The sequence below is a fragment of the Bufo gargarizans genome, chromosome 5 (assembly GCF_014858855.1).
Source record: "Bufo gargarizans isolate SCDJY-AF-19 chromosome 5, ASM1485885v1, whole genome shotgun sequence".
Taxonomy (NCBI): Eukaryota; Metazoa; Chordata; class Amphibia; order Anura; family Bufonidae; genus Bufo; species Bufo gargarizans.
In genome coordinates, this window is record NC_058084.1 from 243,922,721 (window position 1) to 243,949,793 (window position 27,073).

General features: G+C 43.9%; 1 protein-coding gene across 1 annotated transcript; it reads left to right on the forward strand.

The window, feature by feature from the left end:
- The first annotated feature begins 17,996 nt into the window (after positions 1 to 17,996).
- On the forward strand, positions 17,997 to 26,847 carry LOC122939401. The gene is made up of 2 exons (XM_044295469.1): positions 17,997 to 18,590; positions 24,990 to 26,847. Exon 2 carries the CDS (start codon positions 25,198 to 25,200, stop codon positions 26,845 to 26,847), a length of 1,650 nt encoding a protein of 549 aa, XP_044151404.1. The 5' UTR covers positions 17,997 to 18,590; positions 24,990 to 25,197.
- Positions 26,848 to 27,073: the final 226 nt, after the last annotated feature.

The following is a 27,073-nucleotide window of genomic DNA, read 5'->3' on the forward strand; positions in this document are numbered from 1 at the left end:
TACAAACTTTGTTAATCCTTTAGGTGTTGCACAAGATTTAATGGAAAATAGAGATACAATTTCAAAATTTCACTTTTTTGGCAGATTTTCCATTTTAATATTTTTTTTTCCAGTTATAAAGCAAGGGTTAACAGCCAAACAAAACTCATTATTTATGGCCCTGATTCTGTAGTTTACAGAAACACCCCATATGTGGTCGTAAACCGCTGTACGGGCACACGGCAGCGTGCAAAAGGAAAGGAATGCCATACGGTTTTTGGAAGGCAGATTTTGCTGGACTGTTTTTTTGACACCATGTCCCATTTGAAGCTCCCCTGATGCACCCCTAGAGCAGGTTGTCATGGACGCGGCGATACCTAATATGTATACAATTTTTTTTATTTATGTAAGTTTTTTACAATAACTTCATTTTTAAAACCAAAAAATTGTTTAGTGTCTCCATAGTCTAAGAGCCATAGTTTTTTCAGTTTTTGGGCGATTATCTTGTGTAGGGTCTAATTTTTTTGCGGGATGAGATGACGGTTTGATTGGCACTATTTTGGGGTGCATATTACACTTTTTGTGACGTAAGATGGCAAAAAATTGCTTTTTTTACACCGTTTTTTTTTTTAACGGTGTTCACCTGAGGGGTTAGGTTATGTGATATTTTTATAGAGCCGGTCGATACGGACACGGCGATACCTAATATGTATACTTTATTTTTATTTATGTAAGTTTTACACAATGATTTTATTTTTGAAACAAAAATAAAATCATGTTTTAGTGTTTCCGTAGTCTAAGAGCCATAGTTTTTTCAGTTTTTGGGCGATTATCTTGAGTAGGGTCTCATTTTTTGCGGGATGAGATAACGGTTTGATTGGTACTATTTTGGCGTACATGCAACTTTTTTATCACTTTTATTACCTTTTTTGGGAACTAAGGTGGGCAAAATTTCAATTTTCACATAGTTTTTATTTTTTTATTTCTATGGCGTTCACCGTGCAAGGAAAGTAACATGACCGTTTTATAGATCAGGTCGTTACGGAAGCGGCGATACCTAATATGTGTACTGTATTTTATTTTTTTAATTTTTATTCAGTGATAAATGTTTTTTTTTATCTTAACTTTTTTCACTTTTTTTTTATTTTTTTGACCCAGACCCACTTGGTTCTTGAAGATCCAGTGGGTCTGATGTCTGTAAAATACCGTACAGAACCCTATATAGGTTCCTGTACTGTATTTTACTTACACTGAACAGATCTATGCTTTTAGCATAGATCTGTTCAGCACCATGGACAGCAGGACGCCTGAGCAGGCGTCCTGTTGCCATGGGAGCCTTCCCCGTCTGCCACAACTTTGCAGACGGGGAAGGGTGAGGGGGGGCTGCCTGGGGGCTCTCTCCCTCTCCATCGGGGGGCTGCAAAGGCACAGCAGCCCCCCGATCAGAGAGGGAGGGAGCTCCCTGCACTGTTAACCTTTTCCATACAGCGGTCCGTATGGAGCGCTGTATGGAAAAGGTTAAACGGCTGACATTGCATCAACGATGTCAGCAATGTGCTGGCACCCTGGTATAACCCACTAGACGCCAACGATTATTCAAGGGGAGGCGGGCGGGGGATCGCGACCGCCTGCCACACCGCCCGCGTCCCGCAACGCCCCCACTGCCTGCGACACCCCCCCTGCACCACCCGCCGCCATCAAATCGTGCAGGGGTGCAGGGGGGGTGCAAAATCTTGATTTTAGGCACTCTGAAGTTTCTGATCCCCGCGGTCCCTGAGAAACTGCAAAAAGCGCAGCAAACCGCAGGTCTGAATTTACCTGCGGTTTTCTGCGATCGCCAACATGGGGGGGTCACATGACCCCCCCTGGCGTTGTGACAGGATGCCGGCTGAATGATTTCAGCCGGCATCCTGTTCAGATTAACCCCTGGGGCACCGGAAATCCCGATTTAAAGTTAGGACGTACCGGTACGTCCTTGGTCCTTAAGGACTCGGGAAATAGGGCGTACCGGTACGTCCTATGTCCTTAAGGGGTTAAACTTCTGGGTCTCCAAATTGTCCACATGGCCAGAGCTTGCCCTGTATGCCTTGGAGGTGCTAGCCTGCCCTGCGGCCAGTGTACTCTCTGAACGTGTATTTAGCATGGCAGACAGACGCAGCTGTCTGTCCACAGCCAACGTGGACAAGCTCACATTTATTAAAATGAACCAGGCCTGGATCCCACAAGACTTGCCTGTACCTTGTGCAGAATAAACAGTTTTAACAGACTCAACCATCCATCCTTGTACTCAACTGCACTTATTCCTTTTTTTTTTTTTTTTTTTTTTTTTTTTTTATATGTCCCAATATTTTGGGGGATACCCCTATGTAAAAATGCAAAATAACACACATCTGTGTTGGCTACCTATTCCTCCTTCGCCGCCGCTTCCACCTAGACCGCCACGTGAGCCTACACGGCCACATCCACCCATTCACCGCCTCCTCAACCTCTTCCTCCTACATCATTCCTAATTTTTACTTATTTTAAGCACTTGATGTTTTCTGTACATTGAATGCCTAATGTTTGGAGAATATATTCCAATGGCCTGCAGTACAATTGATATTCATTTACGTCTAATTACCTCCAACCACGTAATCACTTGATGTTTTCTGTCCGGTGAATGAATAATTTTTGGGTCCTATAGTCCACTGGGCGCAATAGAACTGATATCCATTAATCATCTAATATACCTCCAGCCACATAATCACTTGATGTTTTCTGTATGGTGAATGCATAATGTTTGGGGCCTGTAATCTAACTGGCCAACAGTAAAATTGTTATACGATGACCGCCTAATGTACCTCCAGCCACATAATCACTTGATGTTTCTGTCCAGTGAATTAATCATTTTTGGTGCCTGTAGTTCACCGGCCCAAAGAAAAAAATTATATCCATTGGCCATCTAATATACTTCCAGCCACAAAATAACTTGATCTTTTCTGTACGGTGAATGTATCATTTTTGGGGCCTGTAATCTAACTGGCCAACAGTAAACTTGCTATACTGTGACCGCCGAATGTACCTCAAGCCACATTATCAATTATTCTTTTCATTACAATGAATTAATCATTTTTGGGGCCTGTAGTCCACTGCCCTGTACTGGTCAGCAGTAAAATGTACAGAAAAGATCAAGTGAATATATGGCTATAGGTATATTAGACTTTCAATGAATATAAATTTTACTGCAGACCAGCACAGGCCACTGGACTACAGGCCCCAAAAAGGATTCATTCATTGTAAAGAAAAGAATAATTGATAATGTGGCTAGAGGTACATTAGGCGGTCACAGTATAGCAAGTTTACTGTTGGCCAGTTAAATTACAGGCCCCAAAAATTATGCATTCACTGTACAGAAAAGATCAAGTGAATATATGGCTATAGGTATAATTTTTGGGGCCTGTAATTTAACTGGCCAACAGTAAAATTGTTATATGGTGAACGCCTAAAGTACCTCCAGTCACATTATCAATTGTTCTTCTCTGCACGGTAAATTAATAATTTTTGGGGCCTATAGACCACTGGACTGCAGAAAAATTGATATCCAATGACCGTCTAAAATCCATCCAGCCACATAATTACTTGATCTTTTCTGTACGTTGACTGAATAATTATTGGGACTTGTACCCCACGGGCCTGAAGTAAAATTGTTTTCCAATGACCATCTAATATACCTCCAGCCACATAATCACTTAATGTTTTCAGTCCGTTGAATGCCTAATGTTTGGGTTCTATACACCACTGGCCTGCAGTAAAATTGATATCCAATGACCGTCTAATAAACCTCCAGCCTCATAATCACTTGATGTTTTCTGTCTTGTGAATGCATAATTTTTGGGGCCTGTAGTCCACTGTCCTGCATTAAAATTGATATCAATTGACGGTCTAATATACCTCCAGCCACATAATCAGTTGATCTTCTCTCTATGTTAAATGCATATCTTTTGGGGCCCATAGTCCACTGGCCTGCAATAAAATTGATATATCAAGTCTAATATACCTCCAGCCACATAATCACTTGATCTTTTCTGTACGTTAAATAAATAATTTTTGGGGCCTTTAGTCTACTGGCCTGTAAAAAAATTGTTATCCAAGGACCATCTAATATACCTCCAGAGACATAATCACTTAATGTTTTCTGTCCATTGAATGCCTAATGTTTAGGGTCTGTACACAACGGGCCTACAGTAAAATTGATATCCAATGACCGGCTAATATACCTCCAGCCACATACTCAATTGATCTTTTCTATACAGAGAATGCATGTTTTTTTGGGGCCTGTAATCAAACTTGCCAACAGTAAAATTGTTAATCGGTGTCCGCCTAATGTACCTCCACCCACATAATCACTTGATGTTTTCTGTCCAGTGAATTCATCTTTTTTGGGGCGTGTAGTCCACTGGCCTACAGTAAAATTTATATCCATTGACCGTCTAATACAGGTCCTTCTAAAAAAATTAGCATATTGTGATAAAGTTCATTATTTTCTGTAATGTACTGATAAACATTAGACTTTCATATATTTTAGATTCATTACACACCAACTGAAGTAGTTCAAGCCTTTTATTGTTTTAATATTGATGATTTTTGCATACAGCTCATGAAAACCCCAAATTCCTATCTAAAAAAATGAGCATATCATGAAAAGGTTCTCTAAACGAGCTAGTAACCTAATCATCTGAATCAACTAATTAACTCTAAACACCTGCAAAAGATTTCTGAGGCTTTTAAAAATTCCCAGCCTGGTTCATTACTCAAAACCGCAATCATGGGTAAGACTGCCGACCTGACTGCTGTCCAGAAGGCCATCATTGACACCCTCAAGCAAGAGGGTAAGACACAGAAACGAATAGGCCGTTCCCAGAGTGCTGTATCAAGGCACATCAGTGGGAAGTCTGTGGGAAGGAAAAAGTGTAGCAGAAAACGCGAAGAGGTGACCAGACCCTGAGGAAGATTGTGGAGAAGGACCGATTCCAGACATTGGGGGACCTGCGGAAGCAGTGGACTGAGTCTGGAGTAGAAACATCCAGAGCCACCGTGTACAGACGTGTGCAGGAAATGGCCACAGGTGCCGCATTCCCCAGGTCAAGGCACTTTTGAACCAGAAACAGCGGCAGAAGCGCCTGACCTGGGCTACAGAGAAGCAGCACTGGACTGTTGCTCAGTGGTCCAAAGTACTTTTTTCGGATGAAAGCAAATTTTGCATCTCATTCGGAAATCAAGGTGCCAGAGTCTGGAGGAAGACTGGGGAGAGGGAAATGCCAAAATGCCTGAAGTCCAGTGTCAAGTACCCACAGTCAGTGATGGTCTGGGGTGCCATGTCAGCTGCTGGTGTTGGTCCACTGTGTTTTATCAAGGGCAGGGTCAATGCAGCTAGCTATCAGGAGATTTTGGAGCACTTCATGCTTCCATCTGCTGAAAAGCTTTATGGAGATAAAGATTTCATTTTTCAGCATGACCTGGCACCTGCTCACAGTGCCAAAACCACTGGTAAATGGTTTACTGACCATGGTATTACTGTGCTCAATTGGCCTGCCAACTCTCCTGACCTGAACCCCATAGAGAATCTGTGGGATATTGGGAAGAGAAAGTTGTGAGACGCAAGACCCAACACTCTGGATGAGCTTAAGGCCGCTATCGAAGCATCCTGTGCCTCCATAACACCTCAGCCGTGCCACAGGCTGATTGCCTCCATGCCACGCCGCATTGAAGCAGTCATTTCTGGAAAAGGATTCCCGACCAAGTATTGAGTGCATAACTGAACATAATTATTTGAAGGTTGACTTTTTTTGTATTAAAAACACTTTTGTTTTATTGGTCGGATGAAATATGCTAATTTTTTTAGATAGGAAATTTGGGTTTTCATGAGCTGTATGCCAAAATCATTAATATTAAAACAATAAAAGGCTTGAACTACTTCAGTTGGTGTGTAATGAATCTAAAATATATGAAAGTCTAATGTTTATCAGTACATTACAGAAAATAATGAACTTTATCACAATATGCTAATTTTTTTAGAAGGACCTGTATACCTCCAGCCATATGGATCACTCAATGTTTTCTGTCCGGTGAATGCCCAATGTTTGGGGCCTGTACTCTAGGGATGAGCAAACCCGAACTGTATAGTTCGGGTTCGTACCGAATTTTGGGGTGTCCGTGACACGGACCCGAACCCGAACATTTTCGTAAAAGTCCCGGTTCGGTGTTCGTTGCTTTCTTGGCGCTTTTTGAAAGGCTGCAAAGCAGCCAATCAACAAGCGTCATACTACTTGCCCCAAGAGGCCATCACAGCCATGCCTACTATTGGCATGGCTGTGATTGGCCAGTGCAGCATGTGACCCAGCCTCTATTTAAGCTGGAGTCACACATCACTCTGCTCTGAACAGTGTAGGGAGAGGTTGCAGCTGCGACTGTTAGGGCGAGATTAGGCAGTGATTAACTCCTCCAAAACACTTAAGTCAGTGATCGATCTACAGCTGTGGATCATTTAACTGCTGCTATTCAAATGCTCACTGTTTTTAGGCTGCCCAGAGCGTTTTTCAGTCACTTTTTTCTGGGGTGATCGGCGGCCATTTTGTGTCTTGTGGTGCGCCAGCACAAGCTGCCACCAAGTACATTTAACCATCAATAGTGTGGTTATTTTTTGGCTATATCCTACATCAGGGGCAAGCTGTCGCCAAGTGCATTTAACCATCAATAGTGTGGTTATTTTTTGGCTATATCCTACATCAGGGGCAAGCTGTCACCAAGTGCATTTAACCATCAATAATGTGGTTATTTTTTGGCTATATCCTACATCAGGGGCTTGGCTGTGCTTGCAATTTTATTGAGGGGTGAAATACAATTGCCAAAATAGCAGTACCCTAAATCTGGTGTTTCAGCTGTGGCCAGCCAATAGTAATACTGTATGCTGTCTGGCAAAGGATATATTTTTGTTCAGGGTTGAAATACAATTCCCAACTTAGCAATTTCCAAAATTAGTGGTTTCTGCTGTATCGGGGCTACTTTAAATCTATTCATTAAAATGGTATATTAGATTCAAGGTGCTGATAGGGTCATTCTCAATAACTTCACACACACGCTACTGTGCAATTCCAAGTCTAGTTCTGTCTGTAAACGTATACCTGTCACCCAGCGCCTAAATAATAGGCCTCAAATTTATATTCATCTAAATCTGTGGTTATTGCTGAGGCTGGTCAAGTTATTTTGGGTCCGTCAAAGCACAGTTTTTGTTCTGGGTTGAAATACAATTCCCAACTTAGCAATTCTCTAAATTAGTGGTTTCTGCTGTATCAGGCCTACTTTAAATCTATCCCTAAAAGGGTATATTAGATTCAAGGTGCTGATAGGGTCATTCTCAATAACTTCACACACACGCTACTGTGCATTTCCAAGTCTAATTCTGTCTATAAACGTATACCTGTCACCCAGCGCCTAAATAATAGGCCTCAAATTTATATTCATCTAAATCTGTGGTTATTGCTGAGGCTGGTCAAGTTATTTTGGGTCCGTCAAAGCACAGTTTTTGTTCTGGGTTGAATTACAATTCCCAACTTAGCAATTCTCTAAATTAGTGGGTTCTGCTGTATCAGGCCTACTTTAAATCTATCCCTAAAAGGGTATATTAGATTCATGGTGCTGATAGGGTCATTCTCAATAACTTCACACACACGCTTCTGTGCAATTCCAAGTCTAATTCTGTCTGTAAACGTATACCTGTCACCCAGCGCCTAAATAGTCAGTCGCACTGAGGAACAGCACCACTTCACCACCAATGAATGGGCCTCCATGCGAGACCTGTGTGCCCTATTGCGCTGTTTCGAGTACTCCACCAACATGGCCAGTGGCGATGACGCCGTTATCAGCATTACAATACTACTTCTATGTCTCCTTGAGAAAACACTTAGGGTGATGATGGAAGAGGAGGTGGCCCAGGAGGAGGAAGAGGAGGAAGAGGGGTCATTTTTAGCACTTTCAGGCCAGTCTCTTCGAAGTGACTCAGAGGGAGGTTTTTGGCAACAGCAGAGGCCAGGTACAAATGTGGCCAGCCAGGGCCCACTACTGGAGGACGAGGAGGACGAGGATGAGGAGGAGGTGGAGGAGGATGAGGATGAAGCATGGTCACAGCGGGGTGGCACCCAACGCAGCTCGGGCCCATCCCTGATGCGTGGCTGGAGGGAAACGCAGGACGATGACGATACGCCTCCCACAGAGGACAGCTTGTCCTTACCTCTGGGCAGCCTGGCACACATGAGCGACTACATGCTGCAGTGCCTGCGCAATGACAGCAGAGTTGCCCACATTTTAACGTGTGCGGACTACTGGGTTGCCACCCTGCTGGATCCACGGTACAAAGACAATATGCCCACCTACTTCCTGCACTGGAGCGTGATAGGAAGATGCGCAAGTACAAGCGCACGTTGGTAAACGCGCTACTGAGAGCATTACCAAATGTCACAGGGGAACAAGTGGAAGCCCAAGGCGAAGGCAGAGGAGGAGCAAGAGGTCACCAAAGCAGCTGTGTCACGGCCAGCTCCTCTGAGGGCAGGGTTAGCATGGCAGAGATGTGGAAAAGTTTTGTCAACACGCCAAAGCTAACTGCACCACCACCTGATACGCAACGTGTTAGCAGGAGGCAACATTTCACTAACATGGTGGAACAGTACGTGTGCACACCCCTCCACGTACTGACTGATGGTTCGGCCCCATTCAACTTCTGGGTCTCTAAATTGTCCACGTGGCCAGAGCTAGCCTTTTATGCCTTCTGCCATGTCTGAACGTGTATTCAGCACGGCAGGGGGCGTCATTACAGACAAACGCAGCCGCCTGTCTACAGCCAATGTGGTCAAGCTGACGTTCATGCAAATGAACCAGGCATGGATCCCACAGGACCTGTCCATCCCTTGTGCAGATTAGACATTAGGGGGCCTGTAGTCCACTGGCCTACAGTAAAATTGATATCCATTGACCGTCTAATGTACCTCCAGCCACATAATCACTTGATCTTTTCTATACGTTAAATGAATAATTTGTGGGGCCTATACTCCTCTGGCCTGAAATAAAATTGTTATCCATTGACCATCTCATATACCTTTAGCCACATAATCACTTGATGTTTTCTGTCCGTTGAATGCCTAATGTTTGGGGTCTCTACACCACTGGCCTGCAGTAAAATTGATATCCCATGACCATCTAATATACTTCCAGCCACATAATCATTTGACATTTCTGTACGGTGAATGCCTATTTTTTGGGGCCTGTAATCTAACTGGCCAACATTAAAATTGTTATACGGTGACCGTCTAATGTACCTCCAGCCACATTATTAATTATTCTTTCCTGTACGGTGAATGAATAATATTTGGGACCTGTAGTCCATTGGTCTGCAGTAAAAATGATATCCATTAACCGTCTAATATTCCTGCAGCCACATAATCATTTGATGTTTTCAGTATGGTGAATGCATAATTTTTGGGGCCTGTACTCCAATGGCCTGAATGTAAAATTGATATCCAATGACCGCCTAATTTACCTCTAGCCACATAATCACTTGATCTTTTCTCTATGGTAAATGCATAATTTTTGCCGTCTGTAATCTAACTGGCCAACAGTAAAATTGTTATACGGTGACCACCTAATTCACCTCCAGCCACATTATCAAGTTCTTTTTTGTACAGTAATTGAATAATTTTTGGGGCCTGTAGTCCACTGGCCTGCAATAAAAATGACATCAATTGACGGTCTAATATAACTCCAGCCACAGGATCACTTTATCTTTTATGTACGGTGAATGCATAATGTTTGGTGCCTGTACTCCACCGGCCTGCACTAAAATTCATATCTAATGATCATCTAATATATCTCCAGCCACATAATCACTTAATGCTTTCTATCCATTAAATTAATAATTTTTGTGGCCTGTAATCTAACTGGCCAACATTTAAATTGTTATACAGTGATCGTCTAATGCACCTCCAGACACATTATCAATAGAGTTGAGCGGACACCTGGATGTTCGAGAAGTTCGGCCGAACTTCCCGGAAATGTTCGGGTTCGGGATCCGAACCCGATCCGAACTTCGTCCCGAACCCGAACCCCATTGAGGTCAATGGGGACCCGAACTTTTCGGCACTAGAAAGGCTGTAAAACAGCCCAGGAAACAGCTAGAAGGCTGCAAAAGGCAGCAACATGTAGGTAAATCCCCTGCAAACAAATGTGGATAGGGAAATGAATAAAAATAAAAATAAAATAAATATAAATTAACCAATATCAATTGGAGAGAAGTCCCATAGCAGAGAATCAGGCTTCACGTCAGCCACCACTGCAACAGTCCATTGTCATATATTTAGTCCCAGCACCCAGGCAGAGGAGAGAGGTCCCGTAACAGAGAATCTGGCTTCATGTCAGCAGAGAATCAGTCTGCATGTCATAGCAGAGAATCAGGCTTCACGTCAGCCACCACTGTAACAGTCCATTGTCATATATTTAGGCCCAGCACACAGGCAGAGGAGAGAGGTCCCGTAACAGAGAATCTAGCTTCATGTCAGCATAGAATCAGTCTGCATGTCATAGCAGAGAATAAGGCTTCACGTCAGCCACCACCGCAACAGTCCATTGTCATATATTTAGGCCCAGCACCCAGGCAGAGGCGAGAGGTCCCGTAATAGAGAATCTGGCTTCATGTCAGCAGAGAATCAGTCTGCATGTCATAGCAGAGAATCAGGCTCCACGTCAGCCACCACTGCAACAGTCCATTGTCATATATTTAGGCCCAGCAACCAGGCAGAGGAGAGAGGTCCCGTAACAGAGAATCTGGGTTCATGTCAGCAGAAAATCAGTCTGCATGTCATAGCAGAGAATCAGGCTTCACGTCAGCCACCCCTGCAACAGTCCATTGTCATATATTTAGGCCCAGCACCCAGGCAGAGGAGAGAGGTCCCGTAACAGAGAATCTGGCTTCATGTCAGCAGAGAATCAGTCTGCATGTCATAGCAGAGAATCAGGCTTCACGTCAGCCACCACTGTAACAGTCCATTGTCATATATTTAGGCCCAGCACCCAGGCAGAGGAGAGAGGTCCCGTAACAGAGAATCTGGCTTCATGTCAGCAGAGAATCAGTCTGCATGTCATAGCAGAGAATCAGGCTTCACGTCACCTAACATTGGAACAATCTATTGGCATATATTTAGGCCCAGGCACCCAGGCAGAGGAGAGAGGTCCCGTAACAGAGAATCTGGCTTCATGTCAGCAGAGAATCAGTCTGCATGTCATAGCAGAGAATCAGGCTTCACGTCAGTCACCACTGCAACAGTCCATTGTCATATATTTAGGCCCAGCACCCAAGCAGAGGAGAGAGATCCCGTAACAGAGAATCTGTCGTCATGTCAGCAGAGAATTAGTCTGCATGTCATAGCAGAGAATCAGGCTTCACGTCACCCAACATTGGAACAGTCCTTAGAACGGCATTGGGCCCCACGATATATCGCTGTAAATTCTGGCGGCTACTGGGACCTAGTATTTAGGCGCTGGGTGACAGGTATAGGTTTACTGACAGAATTACACTTGTAAATGCACAGTAGCGTGTGTGTGAAGTTATTCAGAATGACCCTATGTGCACCTTGAATCCTATATACCCTTTTAGGGATAGATTTAAAATAGCTCTGATACAGCAGAAACCACTAAATTAGGAAATTGCTAAATTGGGAATTGTATTTCAACCCAAAACAAAAAATGTGCTTTGACAGACACTAAATAACTTGACCAGCCACAACAGTACAGCAGTAACAACCGATTTAGCTGGATATAAATTTGAGGCCTAGTATTTAGGCGCTGGGTGACAGGTATAGGTTTACTGACAGAATTAGACTGGGATATGGCCAAAAAATAACCACACTATTGATGGTTAAATGCACTTGGTGTGACAGTTTGACCAACCACACTATTGAGGGTTAAATGCACTTGGTGACAGGCTCAGCTTGCCCCTGATGTAGTATATGGCCAAAAAATAAACAGACTATTGCTGGTTAAATGCACTTGGTGTGACAGCTTCACCCTGATGTAGGATTTAGCCAAAAAACAACCACACCATTGAGGGTTAAATTCACTTGGTGACAGGCTCAGCTTGCCCCTGATGTAGTATATGGCCAAAAAATAAACAGACTATTGCTGGTTAAATGCACTTGGTGTGACAGCTTTACCCTGATGTAGGATTTAGCCAAAAAACAATCACACCATTGAGGGTTAAATGCACTTGGTGACAGGCTCAGCTTGCCCCTGATTTAGTATATGGCCAAAAAATAAACAGACTATTGCTGGTTAATTGCACTTGGTGTGACAGCTTCACCCTGATGTAGGATTTAGCCAAAAAACAACAACACCATTGAGGGTTAAATGCACTTGGTGGCAGCTTGTGCTGGCACACCACAATACACAAAATGGCCGCCGATCACCCCAGAAAAAAGTGACTGAAAAACGCTCTGGGCAGCCTAAAAACAGTGAGCAATTCAATAGCAGCAGTTCAATCATCCACAGCTGCAGATCGATCTCTGAATGAAGTCCTTTGGAGGAGTTAATCACTGCCTAATCTCGCTCTAACGTGGCAGCTGCAACCTCTCCCTATGCTGATCAGAGCAGAGTGACGGGCGGCGCTATGTGACTCCAGCTCAAATAGAGGCTGGGTCACATGGTGCTCTGGCCAATCACAGCCATGCCAATAGTAGGCATGGCTGTGACGGCCTCTTGGGGTAAGTAGTATGACGCTTGTTGATTGGCTGCTTTGCAGCCTTTCAAAAAGCGCCAAGAAAGCGACGAACACCGAACCCGAACCCGGACTTTTACGAAAATGTCCGGGTTCGGGTCCGTGTCACGGACACCCCAAAATTCGGTACGAACCCGAACTTTACGGTTCGGGTTCGCTCATCCCTAATTATCAATTGTTTTTTTCTGTACTTTGAATTAATAATTTTTGGGCCCTATAGTCCACTGGCCTGCAATAAAAAATATATACATTGACTGTCAGAATCAGAATTAGCTTTATCAGAATCAGAATTAGCTTTATTCACCAAACACGACACAGTCAATCGTGCTCGGAATTGGGTTAGGCAAAGGTACAGGCATAGTAACTACGGGGTGGAGGGGGGGGGGTTAAGCAATGGGCACATTAGGGGCGAGGGAGGCATTTTTGGCGGGAGATGGGGCGTGATGAGTTCAGCAGTCTGACGGCCGTTAGGAAGAAAGTGTTCAGCCTCCTTGATGTCCTTGCAGGGATGGCCTGATACCTGCGGCCAGACTTTAGACATCTGAAGAGATGATGGCCCGGATGGGAGTGGTCATTGAATATTTTCAGAGCCCTGGAGTGCAGTCTGTTGTAGAAGATAGAGTCAAGGGGTGGTAGTGGCAGTCGAGTAGTTCTCTCCGCCGAGCTGATGACCCTTTGTAGTTTGCGCTTGTCACTGGCTGATGAGCCGGCATACCACACCAGAAGGGACAAGCACAATACTGACTCGATGGTACAGGAGTAGAAGGACTTCAGTAGGTCCTGAGCCATGCCGAACTTCCTCAGTTGTCGAAGGAAATAGAGCCGCTGGTGAGCCTTCTTTATGATGGACGAGATGTTGGGACGCCAGGATAGGTCTTCAGAGATTGTCGTGCCTAGGAGGCGGGCACTGGGTACCCTTGCGACTTCAAATCCGTCTATATGGGTCGGGGGGGACTACCCTTCCCTTCCTGAAGTCGACACCCAGCTCGACCGTCTTTGTGGTGTTTAGGACCAGGTTGTGCGCGGCGCACCAGTTGCTGATCCTGTCTAATATACCTCCAGCCACATAATCACTTGTTCTTTTCTGTCCGGTGAATGAATAATTTTTTGGGCCTGTAATCCAATGGCCTGGAGTAAAATTGATATTCCCAATAAAGTCCGTTCTATATCCAAATAAGGAGCATCTATCTTGTCGTTTGTTAGAAGTGGCCATCTAGCTAGTTGAATAGCTCTATTATATAATGCCATATCCAGTAAGGATATACCACCTTTATTCTTTTTCTGAGAAAGGAGTGAGTAAGCTAGTCTAGGCCTTTTAGTGCTCCATACGAATGATGTGAATATGCTTCTGATCTGGGTATAGAAGGAAGTAGGGATATGTATCGGGAGGGCCTGGAATAAATATAGCATTTGGGGTAGTACAAACGTGGATAGGAGATTCTTCCTCCCAAACCAGGACATATAGGGAACTTTCAAAGAGGAGATGAAAGATCTAATTTTAGATAATAGGGGTGTATAATTGAGTCTGAACAATAGGTTTAGGTTAGCAGGGACATTAACCCCTAAAAACTTGATTGAGGTGTCAGGCGATTTAAACGTAGAGGATCTTTTAAGAGTAGCTAGAACCTTGTTGGGGACATTAATCGGGAGAGTCTCTGATTTGGTAAAATTGATGTTGAAGTTAGACACTACACTATATTTGTCAAATAATGACATGATGGCGGGCAATGTTCTTCAGGGTTGGAGATAACTATTAAAAGATCATCAGCAAATGCTGCGGATCGATGCTGATATTTACCCAGGGAAACACCTCTTATCTGATTGTCTAATTTTAAGTAGGAACATTACTAGACACAAAATAAAAAGGGAGGGGGAAAGGGGGCACCCCTGTCTGGTCCCATTTTTGATGGGGAAGGCATCCGACAGAGCTCCATTCACCAGAACTTGTGCTGTAGGACAAGAGTACAGTGAGAAGATGGCTGAAACGAATACTGGTGGAAAACCAAACTTCAATAAAGTGGCCTTCATGAAATCCCAGTTGACTCTGTCGAATGCCTTCTCCGCATCAGTTCCCAATAATAACATGGGCGTGTTAGTAATTTGGGCATTGTGAATTAAGTGTATTATCCTCCAGATATTATGTTTCCCTTCTCTTCCCGGGACAAACCCTACTTGCTCAGGGTCAATCAGTTTATTAAAGGGGTTGTCCGGGTTCAGAGCTGAACCCGGACATACCCTTATTTTCACCCAGGCAGCCCGCCTGAGCCTAGCATCGGAGCATCTCATGCTCCGATGCGCTCCCATGCCCTGCGCTAAACCGCACAGGGCACAGGCTCTTTTGTTTTCAATAACACACTGCCGGGCGGTAACTTCCGCCCGGCAGTGTGTTCGGTGATGTCACCGGCTCTGAGGGGCGGGCTTTAGCTCTGCCGTAGCCGTTTTACTGGCTAGGGCACAGCTAAATCCCGCCCATCAGTGCCGGTGACGTCAACGGGGTTCCTGTCAGCCCCATGGAGAGCCCCGGTATGTCAACGGATCTCCTAAAAATGCCTTTGCCCTGCGCAATTTAGCGCAGGGCAAAGGAGAGCATCGGAGCATGAACTGCTCCGATGCTCCTGTCAGGAGGGCTGCCAGGGTGAAAATGGAGGGATGTCCGGGTTCAGCTCTGAACCCGTACAACCCCTTTAAGCAGTGGGGATATCCTATAAGCTAATAATTTGGACCACCATTTCAAATCGCAATTGAGTAGTGAGATGGGCCTGTAGCTTCCACATTCCTCAGGATCTTTACCTTCTTTATGCAAGATAGTAATATGTGCCCTCAAGGCCTGGGGAGCTAATGGCAAACCCCCCATCAATGAATTACACAGGTTAGTGAAATGTGGAAGTAATTGCTTTTTAAATTTCTTATAATAGATGATAGGGAGACCGTCAGGTCCTGGACTTTTCCCTATGGGGATAGTGCTAAGAACTTTGTCAACCTCTGAAATGGAAAAGGGCTTAAGGAGCAGCTCTCGGTCTTCATCTGAGAGAGAAGGGGAATTAATGGAGGACATAAAGTCCTCAATGAGGTTTAGATTGGACTTCCCTGGGGAATCTAAATCGGTATCTGGAGAAGGGAGGTTATAGAGATTGGAATAGAATGACTGGAAGGCTTTGGCAATGAGGGGAGTGGAGGTTACTCTCGTGGAGGGTTCAGGCTTAATGGAAGAAATAAAGGTTTTCTCCCTCCTCTTTTTAATTAAGCGTGCCATCATTTTGTTACCTTTATCTCCATGTTCATAGATTTTACTCTTCAAGCGTAAGAGGGATTTGGCCTCTCTATGATTGAGGAGATCCTTAACCTTACGTCTCAGAATCACTAGAGCTTCTTTATGGTCTTCAGAATGTGATAGTTTATGCAATTTTTCTTGTGTTTGTATCTTTGGAAAGCAACGACATCAGCTCTTTAGTAGATTTCTTTTTAATATATGAACCCAAAGCTATCAGCTCACCCCTAATATAAGCCTTGTGGGCCTCCCAGAGTATCGGAGTCGTAGTTTCAGGGTTGGTATTAAACCTGAAGTAATTGTCTAGTTTTTCTCCAATTGTTTCCATATGGCACTGAGATTCCAAAAGTGTAGTGTTCAGTCTCCATGACTAGGCCTTGTGCGGAAGGCACTGGAGGGAGAGAGTCATCATAATGGGGGCGTGATCCGACACCACCAAATTCCCTATCTCTGCACTTTTTACACATTGTATATGAGAATCTGGCAATAATAAATAATCTATCCTGCTGTACGTGTTATGGACCTGCGAGAAGAATGTGAAGTCTTTCTCTGAGGGATGTATAGTCCTCCAAACGTCAATCAGGCGTGACTCTGCCAAAGCCAGCATCAGTCTCACCATCTGTTTTTTAGTTAGTTTAGTGGATTTTGTGGGGATGTGCTCGTGGTAGGCTACGGTAGCGGCGGCAGTATTGAGGCAATCACAGACAGTCTTTGTGATACACCGTGACTTTTTATTCACACCAAAGGCATAACAGGCAATGTGCAGACCACACAGGGGCATATTCACATAGTGCATAAAACAAAAGTCCTTCCATAGAAAATAAACAGCAGGTTTGAGTCACCTTGGTTTGGACAGACCACAGCAGTTCTGCAGGCTTGTAAGCTACCTGCCTTTGTCTCCCTCAGGCCAGAGCCCCTTCGGCTCGTAGCACCACAGGTCCCAGGCTATCCTTCAATGTGTGCTGCGCCCAGACTCTCCTTCACCAGCACTGACTCTGTCTGTGGAAATCTCCAGCACAGCAAGACACACCCCCCCCCCCCATCATCAGCAGGCTGGGTTCTTTAAAGGCCCAGCTCCACCAAAAACCTGGGCTGGCCGTGGGGAACAGGCACCCCCCCACTCTTTACCTGTTCCCAGTAAGAACCGGCCCGGACACGCTGCGCCAGCAGCATTCGCCGCTGTAACCGCAATGATCCGGTTCTTACTCCACCGAGGCCAGGACCTCTGGTGGCACGTATCGTCCGTCCATTATTATTCCGGGGACTCTCCTACAATTTGTTTGTGGAAACGTCCAGTAAGATATTAAAATCACCGCCCCCTATCAGCATACCCTCAGAGAAGTCCTTAAGTCTTTTGACCAACCATGGGATTTGGCGAGAATTGGGAGCATAAACATTTGCTATGGTGATCTTGAAATTAAAAATAGTACCCTGAATTATGAGCAGGCGGCCATCCGGATCAATGTAGGATTTAACCAGACGGAAGGGAATTGAGGGGCCAATAGCTATGGATACACCTCTAGAGGCTGAGGAGTGTGTAGCGTGGAACCATTGGGAGTATTTGTGCGTGGGTAAAGAGGGGATGTGGTTATGGCGAAAATATGTCTCCTGCCACAAGACAATATCCGCCTTTTGTTTGTATAATATATTGAGAATCTGTCTTCTTTTCTGGGGGCATTCAGCCCATTCACATTATGGGACAGTATCTTTAAGTTAGCCATATCTCATCAGGACTAGTGGAAACTGTAAGGGAATTATGTCTGTATCCACACATACACATATATATATATATTCAGTCTTATATGCTTGTATCAATGTATACAGAGTTCCTCTTTAAAGGAAATATTTTATATTCTTATAACACCAAATCTAGTAACACAAGCTAGCAGGAAGTGGCTGTCTGAAGCTCAAAACCGCATGGCTAGAAAGAGATATGCATGCTTTGCAAAAGAATGCCACATTTATGAAGAAGGTACCTGGAGAGAAAACTGCTGAATGCATGACATCATAACTGCAGAAACATATATACTCATATATACCTTTGTACGCATATATCTAACATGTGCATTAGACATATATTTTACACTTACTGCAATATGGGTTTGTATATTGACGTACACCTTGGGTTTAGATAAAGTGAAGGACGTTCTATCAGGTAAATGTTGGTACAAAATAAACCAAGATAATTCCGCGAAATATTTGAACAAAGCGAAGGGCGACAAAGATGGTGATAAGATATCTAAATTCTAAGAATAATAAGTGCGTCACATATGTACCTTGTTTCTAAGAAATTACCATGACTTTTTTTACTTTGTTTGAATAAAGATGTCCTTGGAAATTCGCTACCTGATTGGATGTAACGTAGGGCAGGTCTATCTTGATTTGCGGTTTGAAGCTATAAATTGTCTACGATGTCTAAATAAAGGAGCAACCATTTTATACCTATCAACGTGTATTGGTCTTCAGTGGTTGTCCGGCCGGTGATTCACCCACAGACAAACCAGGGGCTCCTTTCAATTGGTAGCAGAGGATGGTTCACTGACTATCCAGGTGAGTAATAATTTCTGCCACTATTTATGTTGGTTGGAATGTTTCTCTCCTGGATACGGTGGATATCTAATGTATACTGGATGGCAGGTTAGTTGATGGCAGGTTAGTTTAGTGTTCATATGACTGTGGGACAGACACGAGGCAGCACTCAGTGTTCTGCGTATCCTGATAGGAGCGGCGTCTCCTATAGGCACAGTGGTTGGCAGGGGATGTTGTTCCAGGAACATACATCATATTGATGGCAGGGAATTTTCCGAATGTAGAACTAGTCTCTTCGGACGTTGGCAGGGATTTTACAAGTGGGAATTAGTCTCACTTGACGGTTTATTGAGTTACAGGATAACTCCGGATATATGTGAATGAGTTAAAGGATAACTCTGGATTTATGTGAAACAAGGAAACAAGGTACCAGGAATATATGTAAAGGAATACATATGATACAAAGGAAACAGTGAGGGAAACACATACATCTCAATGCAGATGTTGGTTTCTAACTCACTAGGATTGTCTGTGGAGTGAATTGTTTAAAGAACATAACTGTACGGTTATAACTTGGAAGGTGACATTGATTACTGCAGTGTATTAAGTCCATAAATGGTGTTGCCCATATTAGATATTTTACACGTGTGATAAGAATATTGTACTGGTGGAAAATCTGATTGTGCTGGCTTAATTGATCCTCAACAGTACTAACACAATTACTTGCTGCTATTTCTACGCTGCTATTTCCACCTCACTGTTTGCTGCTAAAATATATATATATAGTTTATTGTCGATTGCATTAAACATTATGGGTAACAGCGTGGGAAAGGATCTGGATGGTGAGCCAGAGACCAGACCCACACCGTTACATTTTGTATCAGGCACCTGTGGGATTAGTGTAACTGATCCATTTTGGGTAAATATCTGTGACCGCAGTCAGCAACTGTGTATTACGCAGATCAGCGATGTAGGTCCTCGCAATGAAGGGGACTGGGAGGAGGTTAGGAAAATGGTGGGGCTTCACCCGAAATATAACTATCCAGCCGGTGCCTGGGATGAAAATTATATGAAAACATGTTTTAAAAAATGGGAGAAAGCATTAAAAGAGTATAGGAAGAGATTTCCACCAACCCATCACATATACTTAAAACAGGATAGGGGGACAGTGAGTAAAGAGGAAGAAGTTCCATGGTCAGAAATTCTGCCCTCCTTACCAGATAAACCACCGGCATATGATGTGACGGTATTAGAACCAGAAAAGGCAACACTCCCAGCTGTCTCTACGGAGGACATGCTGCAAGACCCTTATGATAAGGTCCCCTGTCCAAAACAAGCAACCGCACCAGAATTATTATTATTTTCTGGTGAAAACCAAAAGAGAACCGGACTGTACCCGGATTTGGGGGATAGAGATTCCCTTGTGAGTACTGCAGTTATAGTGGCAGCAGCACTTAGGGAACAAAAAGATGTGGCTCCACAAGTCAAAGAGGCTCAGGAAAGGAGGAAGGAATATAGAAAAAGTATGGACATTTATGTACAGGAGTTGACCCAACTGAGGGATAAACTAAAGATAGACATAGTCTACATTAAACAACTTCCCCTTCAGGGTGTCCTTCCCATCGCGTATAATCACGAGAACCCAGATGATACTGACCTTCCTAGTGAGGAAAGGATGGATGAATTGAAGGGCATTCTGGGAGGAGAATGTGGGAAAACCAGAGCAGTGACTAACAAAAAAAACCTGCTGCTGACCGAGATAGAAAAACTAAGACAGGAGTACAGGAGGGTGAAAAAGGACTGGGAAACCAGAGCTCAGGAAGAATACGGTAGGAGAACTGAAACACAGATAGAGGCAGACAGTTTAGAACATGGAACGCCCCTGGCAACCTCCACCCCTAGAGTACCTGGAGTGATGCAACCCCTGGCAGACAAATTTTCCAAACTCGCTATAACACCTGAGGAAGGGGATAAGAAAGGCACACAACTACAGCTCCCCATGATCACTGTAGGTGACACTGAAGTCCATATCCCTCTTCCTCTAGGATTAATGAAAGAACTGAAGGATATGTGTCCCAATCCAAAAAAGGACCCTAGAGCAGCAGCTATGTTTCTGCAGAAGTATACTGCAGGGAGTCAATTAACAATGGAGGATATTCAGATAATACTCTCAGCCATAGACCCAGACACTGGCTCCCAAATCGATACAGACGAAATAAAGAAGGCATCAGAAAAGGAAGTTAGGGATGCAGGACAGGAAGTTGGCCGCCCCAATGTTTGGAAAAAGTTTTGGGATAAGATAGGAGTAGAATGGATGAAAAGATACAAAGGAGATTCAGGCTTACACACAATGCTAAATACAAAACAAGAGCCGAAAGAGGATTTTTATAGTTTCTGTAAGAGACTGTTGGATCTCTACAGTAGTACAGGGATGAATGCACCTGAATTGTTCAAGACTACATGTATGAATAATGGGGACCCTAAGACAACGCAGCTAATAAAATTAGTGAATAACGAATGGCTTACTCAATCGGTGACAGAATTTATGGAGGACATAGCAAAACGCTCAGCCTCTGGTGTTTTCAATCAAAAGGGAGGAGTATTCCCATTGTTAATGCAGCAGGACATACAACAGGAGTCTATATTGTCAGGTGGGGAAAGCAATTACATGATGATGTCAGGTTTCTTCCGGGGAAGGGATAATAGAAGAGGTCCGAGAAGTAGGGGCCAAGCAAATTACCCGGGAAGAGTAGAAAGAAATCAGAAACAGGGCTGTTTCATTTGTGGGAGTCTAGGTCACTGGAGGCGGGAATGTCCAAAGGTGAGAGATGAAGATAGGAGAGGATATAGAGGGAGAGGCGCCTCAGACTACCGAGGGGGGCCCAGACAACAGGAAAGACAGCAAGATATGACAAGAAGACAGGGAGATCTTATTAACATACACTGGCCAGCACAGGATGGGGGGAGTAGACAACCCAATCTGCAATCAGATTTACGGAGGTGGTCTGAGCATGAACACCCGTCCCCACGGGGGAACAATCACTATTAGGGGTGCCCAGAACGAGTCCCGTCCTTCATTATGCATTTTGTTCCAACTGATTGGCAAGTTTTACCACAAGTAATACTGCAAATTGATGGTATTACAGTGAATTTATTGCTTGACACCGGAGCAACGACTTCAAGCGTAAACAAAATAGACTTCATTGATGACAAATGCACCGAAGGAAGTTCTATGGGTATCAATGGGACGACAGTGATACATAAGGTGACAGCACCACTCCCGGTGTGTACTCTTACGGGGGAACTAGTGACGCACATGTCTTTTGCAGTCCTGCTAGAATGCCCCGTTTGCCTATTAGGAAGGGATCTAATGGCAGCATTACAGATTTCATTAGTCTTTGACAAAAAGGGAAGACTGACAGCGACCTCAATGAAATGTGACCTGACAAACCCAAAGAGACGTGACATGAATGGGTTCTTTTTAAGCCTACCAATGTCCCTGGAAAATCATCCAATTTGGGCAAAATGTAAAGACTCAGTAGGAACGATTAACTGTGAGCCCTACCGGCCCTGTTTGAAGGAGGGGGTTATGCCAACCTTTCAGAAACAATACCCATTGAGTGAGGAAAAGTTAGAGGGTATAAGGCCGCAAATTGAAAAATACTTGCAGATGGGAATTCTTAGGAAAATTGTCAGTCCCTGGAATACACCGATAAATCCCGTAAAAAAAAATAATGGCACATGGAGATTGGTACAGGATCTAAGGAAGGTAAACAAGGCAATTATCCCACTTCCCCCCTTGGTGGCAGACCTTACAGCTGTGTTTGGGGCCATTCCTGCGGGATCCAAATACTACACTGTAGTTGACCTCAGTAATGCGTTCTTTTCCATACCAGTGGCTTGGGATGCACAAAGTCTTTTTGCTTTTCAGTGGGCTGATGATGGTCAGGTGACTTGGACCCGTCTCCCACAATGTTTTGGGGATAGTCCAGCAGCCTTTTCTATTGTATTAAAGGCTACATTGGAAGATTGGGAACCAAAGAGGGGATCCACCTTAATACAGTACACAGATGACCTTTTACTCTCCAATTCGGAGTTAGAAGCCTGCGAAATAGATTCACGGAGTTTATTAGACCACTTGGCAAGCAAAGGACACCTGGCCTCGAAGAAGAAAATCCAATATGCAAGTACCCAGGTAGAGTATCTGGGGTGCATAATAGAGGCAGGAGAGAGAAAGATCTCACCCGCTAGAGTCAAGGCAGTGACCTCCCTAAGCAGGCCAGGGGACAAAGCTACAATGCTGTCCTTTCTAGGGTCAATAGTGTATTGTAGGCAGTGGATCCCTGATTGCTCCCACTGGGATTCAATCCTAAGAAAAACTACACTCACAGAAGCACCAAAGATAGTGGAGTGGACAGAGGACAGAGTAGAAGCCTTTGAGAGATTGATTCGGTCCCTGACCCAAGCCCCAGCCTTGGCCCTGGCAGATTATGGAAAGCCATTCCAATTATACTGTGTGGTATCAGGAGAAACCTATGCAGCGGTTTTGACACAGACACATGGGGGAAGAAACAGGCCAGTTTCATACCTATCGAGAAAATTGCCTCCTGTAGTTCTTGGAATGCCTCACTGTCTCCAAGCATTAGCAGCCGCGGCCATGTCAGTAAAAGATGCTACTAAGATAGTCCATGGGAATGTAATGGAACTTTTCACCACTCATACAGTTTTGTCCCTCCTTCAAAACATGACCACACAACACATGACAGCTCAGAGACTGTCCGGATATGAGACCATATTACTCAGTACGGCAAACCTGGTGATAAAGACATGTCCAGACACCTCACCAGTGATAAGATTTTTGCATACACTTTTGAGACTTAAGTGTGAAGGTTCTGACGAACAAGTAGACCCAATACCTGAACACAGATGTGATGAAGTGATCTTGTCATGCACAACACCTAGGAAAGATTTAAAGGACACGCCACAGACTGACAGTATAGATGTTTTTGTGGATGGATCATGCACAAGACCAGATGACAGGACATATCAAACAGGTTACGCTGTGGTCATGCTCCCAAATCAAGTGATAGAAGCTGAACCAATTGTCACAACTTCGGCACAACAAGCTGAGCTGGTAGCGCTCACAAGAGCCTGTGAAATATTCGCAGGACACAAAGTGAATATTTATACTGACAGTAGCTATGCATTTGGAACAGTGCATGATTATGCATTAATATGGAAAAATAGGGGATATATCTCAGCAGATGGGAAGCAGATAGCGAATCAGAAATACATAGATCACTTGCTACGTGCAATTCAACTACCAGAAGCTATAAGTGTGATAAAAGTGAAAGGACACTCTGCAAAAGGAGATTATCAAGCTATGGGAAACAATTTAGCAGACAGAGCAGCGAAAATGGCAGCCAAGAGAGACACGAGAAGGGAAAGTAAGTTATTATTCATGACAGATTTTGAAAGTGAAAACTGGGTGTCAGTAGTATATCAACTACAGAAGCAGTCTACCAGTGAGGATATCAAGTACTGGAAATCTCAGGGACTGCAGATGACAGGTACAGGTATGTGGACAAAAGATCGGATATTGGGGGTTCCCACTGCATCAGCACCGCTCCTAATATCCTATCTTCATGGTCCTGGACATTTGGGAAAACAATACATATCAGAACATTACAAGTCACTGTTCTGTACACACCAATTGCAGAGATTGATAGACGATCTGGTCGACTCATGCATGACTTGTGCACAGAATAATGTTCAAGGAAAAGCACACGGAAGACATGGGAATCTACCACCCCCTACAGGCCCTCTGCAAGATTTGCAGATAGATTACACACATATGCCAAAGCAACCCGGGAATATAAGATATCTCCTTGTAATAGTCTGTAGGTTCTCCGGATGGTGTGTAGCCGTACCTACTTCAGGAGAAACAGCTGGTGTGACAGCTAGGGCATTGATAAATCAATGGATTTCAGTGTATGGACTCCCTCGGGTAATTCATTCAGATCAGGGACCTGCTTTCCAGTCCAAACTAATACAAGAACTGACGAAAATTCTGGGTTTCCAGTGGAAGCTCAATATAGTCTATCACCCACAAAGTGCAGGAGTCGTGGAAAGAATGAACCGAACCATTAAGGATAGGTTAAAAAAGGCCACTTCAGGAACATTGAAGGATTGGCTGAAATTTCTACCCGCCATTCTCTACCAAATAAGAACGACACCAAATAAACAGACAGGGTTGTCACCTTATGAAGGTGCTATTCGGTAGACCCCCTAATACCCGTGAGGAACCAGATATTGACAGTAACGTTTTTGCCTTGCAGGAGCAGTACGTGAAACATTTGGTAGGTATACTCTCGGAAAATCATGATAAGGTTGCTGTCACCTTTCCTCCTCTTTCCACAGACCCAACTCATCCATTCTTGCCCGGAGACAAGGTTCTGGTGAAACAACTGGCTGTCCGCCACAAGACTGGTCCAATATATCAAGGTCCATTTGAGGTTCTAAGAGTTGCTCGAACGGCTGTCCTTACTGACCAGAGTCCACAGTGGATACACGCCAGCCGACTCAAGAAGACACCAGAAGGAGTCCTCAAGGAATTCCCCGGACAAGCATGAGTCTATTAGACAAGATGCCTTCAAAGGAGATGACTTTGATCATACCCCCAAGCCTGCAAAATAGATATGAGCGATGGCTAAGAGGCTATCCTAAACCACTTTGTCCAGAGGATCCAAAGACTATGCAGGACTTGTATGAGGAAGAATTTATGTTCAGGGAGTATACCAATGAACTAGAGACAGAGGACTTAAAAGATCAAAACTTTCCTGAACCGTTTAGTAAGCAAATGATTCAGAGAATGAAACTGTCAGATGGTGGGAGACAATGGATAAATCCTTTCTACTTCCGGAGGGTACTGACATGGGATGACAGGAGCAGGGTTGTCAAGGAAAAACCCCCTAAAAGAAAACTTCCCAGACCACCCCAGTCTCCTTGTTCCACAACATCTTTTTCTGAAGAAATAGAGGAAAAAGAAACTCATACTTTTGATATAGACACTGAAACAAAAGCAAGTCGCAGGATCGGAATCACTAAGTGTCCATCATCTCTGTTGTACTGTTTGGCAATTATATGTATCCTCGCAATTCTCTATAGTATAGTAGTGATAACCATGCAAGCATTTATGACACACACACCAATACAAGTGAATGAAACCTTACGTGAGAGAACAAAAAGGTCTATATATATATATAGTAGGTCCAATTACAAAAGAATCGCCTGTTGTACTAAAGGAGAAAATAAATTGTCACAATCAATGTTGAATAAAATTGTAGGTTGGCATGAGCAGAAAAAGGAAGGGGTATGTAAAATAGACGCTATAATCGTAATTATCAGGGCGTCCCCAAAGAATACCTCCATGTGTCTATCACCCAATCCAATCGATAAAGCCACTAGGAGGAAAATACAGGAATTAAAAAGACAAAGAACTCAGAAAAAAGGTCTCCTCTCCAAGACAACTTTCAAAGAGAAGGTAATAGACACACCATCTCTCCCAAATGAGAAGGTAGAACCATTAAACTGGCCAGACCCAAGTAAGGTGCCACATCATTTCCTACTAATGCATGAATTTGGTAAACAACAGTCAGAGGGAAAAGGAGACTGTTGGGTTTGTTCACACATGCATTCAGGGGAGCACATTTATCCAATGCTAGCAAAACCTATGCACCTTCCTTCCCTTATCAACCTAACAGATCTAGAGACAGTACAAATCACAACAACTAACAAACCATTCTTGATACAAGGGTATTCTGAACCTCCAAACTTTTGTTTTTTAAATGGTCATTATTCTAGGGATGTTAAATATTTTGCTAATGCTAGATTCTGTGCAGACACAGATGTTAACTTCACACTGTTGGACATAGAAAGCTATATTACAAATCAAACAGTGGACATAAAAGGGCTCAATACAGTCGCCATTGCCGATGCTGATGAAAGAATAGAGAGAATGTTTCAGTACAATCTTACAGAATGTCCATCTTATAAGCCCCAGGTCAATCAAGGCCCATTAACTTCTTGGTTGAAGCGAGTAAACAAAACGGACATTAGGTATGGAAGTACTGACCCTATTAACATAGTTCAATGGATGTGTCTAATGGGGCTAAGAAGTGGGCAAAATACCTTCAGTGATGTTCCAGCACCTCGTCTACCAAAGGGCTGGGTAGTAGTGTTGTGGATTATGGTGCCATACTACAATCCCTTTTCCTAAAGATCCTAGCTCAACAGGTTGGTGCACTCTGGTCCAACTCTTCCCATACATGAGTGCACAATCAGGAAAAGAAGTACAGATGGGACCAGCCCATGGGGTGCTCATTTTCCATAACACACACAGGAAAAAGAGGGCACTGACGAGCACATGGGAGAAATTTTACATGAGCATCTTAGGCCCGACAGGAACTGCAATGGCACTAGTAAGATTAGATGCCTTCCAGGAA